Consider the following 6,000-nt stretch of genomic DNA (forward strand, 5'->3'; position numbering starts at 1 on the left):
ATCCCCCCGTGGATTCCCGGTCCCTGGAGGGTGTGTAATGTACATCCCCCGTGGATTCCTGGTCCCTGGAGGGTGTGTAATGTACAGCCCCTGCGGATTCCCGGTCCCTGGAGGGTGTGTAATGTACAGCGCCCGCAGATTCCCGGTCCCTGGACGGTGTGTAATCTACATCCCCCGTGGATTCCCGGTCCCTGGAGGGTGTGTAATGTATATCCCCCGCGGATTCCCGTTCCCTGGAGGGTGTGTAATGTACAGCCCCCGCGGATTCCCGGTCCCTGGAGAGTGTATGGTGTACCTCCCCCGCGGATTCCTAGTCCCTGCAGGTGTGTAATGTACATCCCCCGTGGATTCCTAGTCCTTGGAGGGTGTGTAATGTACATCCCCCGCGGATTCCCGGTTCCTGGAGGGTGTGTAATGTACATCCCCCCGCGGATTCCCGGTCCCTGGAGGGTGTGTAATGTACATCCCCCGCAGATTCCCGGTCCCTGGAGGGTGTGTAATGTACATCCCCCGCGGATTCCCGGTCTCTGGAGGGTGTGTAATGTACAGCCCCCGTGGATTCCCGGTCCCTGGAGAGTGTGCAATATACATCCCCCGTGGCTTCCCGGCCCCTGGAGGGTGTGTAATGTACATCCCCCGCAGATTCCCGGTCGCTGGAGAGTGTGTAATGTACATCCCCCGCTGATTCCCAGTCCCTGGAGGGTGTGTAATGTGCAGCCCCCGTGGATTCCCGGTCCCTGGAGGATGTGTAATGTACATTCCCCGCGGAATCCCGGTCCCTGGAGGGTGTGTAATGTACAGTGCCCGCAGATTCCCGGTCCCTGGACGGTGTGTAATGTACATCACCCGTGGATTCCCGGTCCCTGGAGGGTGTGTAATGTACATCCCCCGTGGATTCCCGGTCCCTGGAGGGCGTGTAATGTACATCCCCCGTGGATTCCCGGTCCCTGGAGGGTGTGTAATGTACAGCTCCCGCGGATTCCCAGTCCCTGGAGGGTGTGAAATGTACATCCCCCGCGGATTCCCGGTCCCTGGAGGGTGTGTAATGTACAGCCCCCGTGGATTCCCGGTCCCTGGAGGGTGTGTAATGTACAGCCCCCGTGGATTCCCGGTCCCTGGAGGGTGTGTAATGTACATCCCCTGAGGATTCCGCGTCCCTGGAGGGTGTATGGTGTACATCCCCCGCAGATTCCCGGTCCCTGGAGGGTGTGTAATGTGCAGCCCCTGCGGATTCCCGGTCCCTGGAGGGTGTGTAATGTACAGCGCCCGCGGATTCCCGTTCCCTGGACGGTGTGTAATGTACATCCCCCGTGGATTCCCGGTCCCTGGAGGGTGTGTAATGTACATCCCCCGTGGATTCCCGGTCCCTGGAGGGCGTGTAATGTCCATCCCCCGTGCATTCCCGGTCCCTGGAGGGTGTGTAATGTACAGCCCCCGCGGATTCCCGTTCCCTGGAGGGTGTGTCATGTACATCCCCCGCGGATTCCCAGTCCCTGGATAGTGTGTAATGTACAGCCCCCGCGGATTCCCGGTCCCTGGAGGGTGTGTAATGTACAGCCCCCGCGGATTCCCGTTCCCTGGAGGGTGTGTCATGTACATCCCCCGCAGATTCCCGTTCCCTGGGGGGTGTGTAATGTACATCCCCCGCGGATTCCCGTTCCCTGGAGGGTGTGTCATGTACATCCCCCGCAGATTCCCGTTCCCTGGAGGGTGTGTAATGTACATCCCCCGCGGATTCCCGTTCCCTGGAGGGTGTGTCATGTACATCCCCCGTGGATTCCCAGTCCCTGGAGGGTGTGTAATGTACATCCCCCGTGGATTCCCGGTCCCTGGAGGGTGTGTAATGTGCAGCCCCCGTGGATTCCCGTTCCCTGGAGGGTGTGTAATGTACATCCCCCCGTGGATTCCGAGTCCCTGTAGGGTGTGTAATGTACATTCCCCCGTGGATTCCTGGTCCCTGGAGGCTGTGTAATGTACATTCCCCCGTGGATTCCTGGTCCCTGGAGGCTGTGTAATGTACATCCCCCCGTGGATTCCCGGTCCCTGGAGGGTGTGTAATGTACATCCCCCGTGGATTCCTGGTCCCTGGAGGGTGTGTAATGTACAGCCCCTGCGGATTCCCGGTCCCTGGAGGGTGTGTAATGTACATCCCCCGTGGATTCCCGGTCCCTGGAGGGTGTGTAATGTACAGCCCCCGTGGATTCCCGGTCCCTGGAGGGTGTGTAATGTACAGCCCCTGCGGATTCCCGGTCCCTGGAGGGTGTGTAATGTACAGCCCCCGTGGATTTCCGGTCCCTGGACGGTGTGTAATGTACAGCCCCCGTGGATTCCCGGTCCCTGGAGGGTGTGTAATGTACATCCCCCGTGGATTCCCGGGCCCTGGAGAGTGTATGGTGTACCTCCCCCGCGGATTCCTAGTCCCTGCAGGTGTGTAATGTACATCCCCCGTGGATTCCTAGTCCTTGGAGGGTGTGTAATGTACATCCCCCGCGGATTCCCGGTTCCTGGAGGGTGTGTAATGTACATCCCCCCGCGGATTCCCGGTTCCTGGAGGGTGTGTAATGTACATCCCCCGCAGATTCCCAGTCCCTGGAGGGTGTGTAATGTACATCCCCCGAGGATTCCGCGTCCCTGGAGGGTGTATGGTGTACATCCCCCGCAGATTCCCGGTCCCTGGAGGGTGTGTAATGTACAGCGCCCATGTATTTCACAGTGCAGAGTGGTGTAATTTCATGTGTTGTCGCCCGGTCTATGTCACCCTGTGCATTACAGATTGACGTTAATACCCTGAGAGGTATCGACCAAGATATGACATCCCTTCCTTTCCCGTGCGTTCTGTCCAATACACTATCAAACCTTGACTTCTCCACCTCCTGATGCTGCCAGGCTTGCTGTGTTCCTCCAGCCCCCTGTTTATCGACCTTGCTTTCCAGCATCTACAGTTTTGTTTTGTCTCGATAAAATGGCAATGCCTGATCAGTGACACTGGAAATGATCGGCCATGCCATTGCAACAACAGCTCTGCCCTTGACACTCATACATATCTGACAGCCCTCAGCTGATTGACTGCGCAGAAGGGGGACAGAGGAGGTGGGTGGGGAAGGGCAGCGCGGAGGTGAGGAGAGACCACAAGCTGCAGTTCCGCCCAGCAGGATCCAGCTTAAAGGTGGCACGGCACCACACAGCACCCGCAGAGATCAGGCCTTACCCAAAGTCACAGAGTTTGAGGACCCCTCCTTTCCCGAGCAGGATGTTCTGTGGTTTCATATCACGGTGCAGGATACGGTGGGAGTGAAGGTAATACAGAGCAGACACCAGCTGACAGGCAATGTCACGGACCTGGAAAGCAGCGGGGACTGAGTCACTGAGATGGCCAAAGGATTTCATACCAAAACCCAACCATCCCTCAGCGCTGACCCTCCCACAGTGTGGGGCTCCCTCAGCACTGACCCTCCCACAGTGCGGGGCTCCCTCGGCACTGACCCTCCCACAGTGTGGGGCTCCCTGAGCACTGACCCTCCCACAGTGCGGGGCTCCCTCAGCACTGACCCTCCCACAGTGTGGGGCTCCCTCAGCACTGACCCTCCCACAGTGCGGGGCTCCCTCGGCGCTGGCCCTCCCACAGTGTGGGGCTCCCTCAGCGCTGACCCTCCCACAGTGCGGGGCTCCCTCAGCGCTGACCCTCCCACAGTGCGGGGCTCCCTCGGCGCTGACCCTCCCACAGTGCGGGGCTCCCTCGGCGCTGACCCTCCCACAGTGCGGGGCTCCCTCGGCGCTGACCCTCCCACAGTGCGGGGCTCCCTCGGCGCTGACCCTCCCACAGTGCGGGGCTCCCTCGGCGCTGACCCTCCCACAGTGCGGGGCTCCCTCGGCGCTGACCCTCCCACAGTGTGGGGCTCCCTCGGCGCTGACCCTCCCACAGTGCGGGGCTCCCTCGGCGCTGACCCTCCCACAGTGCGGGGCTCCCTCAGCACTGACCCTCCCACAGTGTGGGGCTCCCTCGGCACTGACCCTCCCACAGTGTGGGGCTCCCTCGGCACTGACCCTCCCACAGTGTGGGGCTCCCTCAGCACTGACCCTCCCACAGTGTGGGGCTCCCTCGGCACTGACCCTCCCACAGTGTGGGGCTCCCTCAGTGCTGACCCTCCCACAGTGTGGGGCTCCCTCAGTGCTGACCCTCCCACAGTGCAGGGCTCCCTCGGTGTGTATATGGCACAATGTAAATCATGGCCTGAGCTCTGAGTTGGTTTAGATGCGAGGGATTGTCATTGCTGAGGGACTGGGTCAGAGGGAGGAGGGCGAGTTGACTGTCTGTACCTGCTCCTCGGGCAGATTTCCGTCATCCTCCAGAATCTGGAAGAGCTCCCCTTCAGCAAACTCTGTCACCACCACCACCTGCAAACAAAAAACAGACAGCACGGGATTCAATCTGCAATCGTACCTTGGACTTCATATCATTTCCCTCACCTTCAGCTCTTTGCGCTGCCCCACCCCCACCCCTCTGCTCCCCTAAGCCTGTGCCACCATCATTGAGGCACTGTCTGGGAGAGAGTGCCCTACCCCTGCCACAGCTCGATCGAGACACTGACCCCCTCCCTCCCCCACCGACACGGGCGGCGGTGCATACCCTCTGCAAGACCCACTGCAGAGCCTCACTGACTGACAGCAGCTTCTGAAGCCGCTAGCCCTTTACCCATTCCTCGAAGGGCAGCAGACACAAAGGAGGAAAACACTAGACCCTGCAAGTTCCCCTCCGAGAAACCCCGACTGGGAACGGTATCGGCCGTTCCCTTCAGGGTCCAAACCCTGGAGCTCACTCCCTCAGTATGCTGTGTCCCTACACCACATGGAGAGGGAGCAGGGTGGATGAGGGACTGCAGCGGTTCAGGAAGGCAGCTCACCCCACGTTCTCTGGGAGGGGCCAATTAGGTGGCTGGTGCGGGGGAGTGATAGGGGTGTACGTGCTAGTCCCAGCCAGCGAAACCCATCGTTCAGGGTCCGGAGAACAGTACCAATGCCTCACTGCAGCTTTTGAGTTTACACAATCTACTCTGATAAGGGCAGCCTGTAGGGCCCAGGGAAGTGCACATTTGGGTGGATTGGATTGGCCATGGGGTATTATCCTGTAGTGCCCAGGGATGTGCAGGTTAGGGTGGATCGGCCGTGGGGAAATTGTCCCGTAGTGCCCAGGGATGTACAGGTTAGGGTGGATCGGCCGTGGGGAAATTGTCCCGTCGTGGCCAGGGATGTACAGGTTAGGGTGGATCGGCCATGGGGAAATTGTCCTGTCGAGCCCAGGGATGTGCAGGTTCGGGTGGATCGGCCGTGGGGAAATTGTCCCATAGTGCCCAGGGATGTAAAGGTCAGGGTGGGATTGGCCGTGGGGAAATTGTCCCGTAGTGCCCAGGGATGTACAGGTTAGGGTGGATCGGCCGTGGGGAAATTGTCCCGTAGTGCCCAGGGATGTGCAGGTTAGGGTGGGATTGGCCGTGGGGAAATTGTCCCGTAGTGCCCAGGGATGTACAGGTTAGGGTGGATCGGCCGTGGGGAAATTGTCCTGTAGTGCCCAGGGATGTGCAGGTTAGGGTGGATCGGCTGTGGGGAAATTGTCCTGTAGAGCCCAGGGATGTGCAGGTTAGGGTGGGATTGGCCGTGGGGAAATTGTCCCATAGTGCCCAGGGATGTGCAGGTTAGGGTGGGATTGGCCGTGGGGAAATTGTCCTGTAGAGCCCAGGGATGTACAGGTTAGGGTGGATCGGCCGTGGGGAAATTGTCCTGTAGAGCCCAGGGATGTGCAGGTTAGGGTGGATCGGCCGTGGGGAAATTGTCCCGTAGTGCCCAGGGATGTACAGGTTAGGGTGGATCGGCTGTGGGGAAATTGTCCTGTAGAGCCCAGGGATGTACAGGTTAGGGTGGATCGGCCGTGGGGAAATTGTCCTGTAGAGCCCAGGGATGTGCAGGTTAGGGTGGATCGGCCGTGGGGAAATTGTCCCGTAGTGC

The 6,000-nt window shown here is 59.9% G+C and overlaps 1 protein-coding gene across 1 annotated transcript in view; it reads right to left on the minus strand.

Annotated features, from left to right (window-relative positions):
- Positions 1-6,000, minus strand: part of LOC140473812 (serine/threonine-protein kinase 36-like) — a gene marked incomplete at its 3' end in the record, with an annotated part of 48,109 nt that overhangs the window by 36,512 nt on the left and 5,597 nt on the right. The window contains exons 3-4 of the mRNA XM_072567639.1: positions 4,318-4,395; positions 3,209-3,339 (exon numbers count right to left, since the gene is read on the minus strand). Of these exons, the coding sequence (XP_072423740.1) occupies positions 3,209-3,339; positions 4,318-4,395 (209 nt within the window). The remainder of the gene's footprint in view (positions 1-3,208; positions 3,340-4,317; positions 4,396-6,000) is intronic.

Source organism: Chiloscyllium punctatum, unplaced genomic scaffold, assembly GCF_047496795.1.
Source record: "Chiloscyllium punctatum isolate Juve2018m unplaced genomic scaffold, sChiPun1.3 scaffold_735, whole genome shotgun sequence".
Lineage (NCBI taxonomy): Eukaryota > Metazoa > Chordata > Chondrichthyes > Orectolobiformes > Hemiscylliidae > Chiloscyllium > Chiloscyllium punctatum.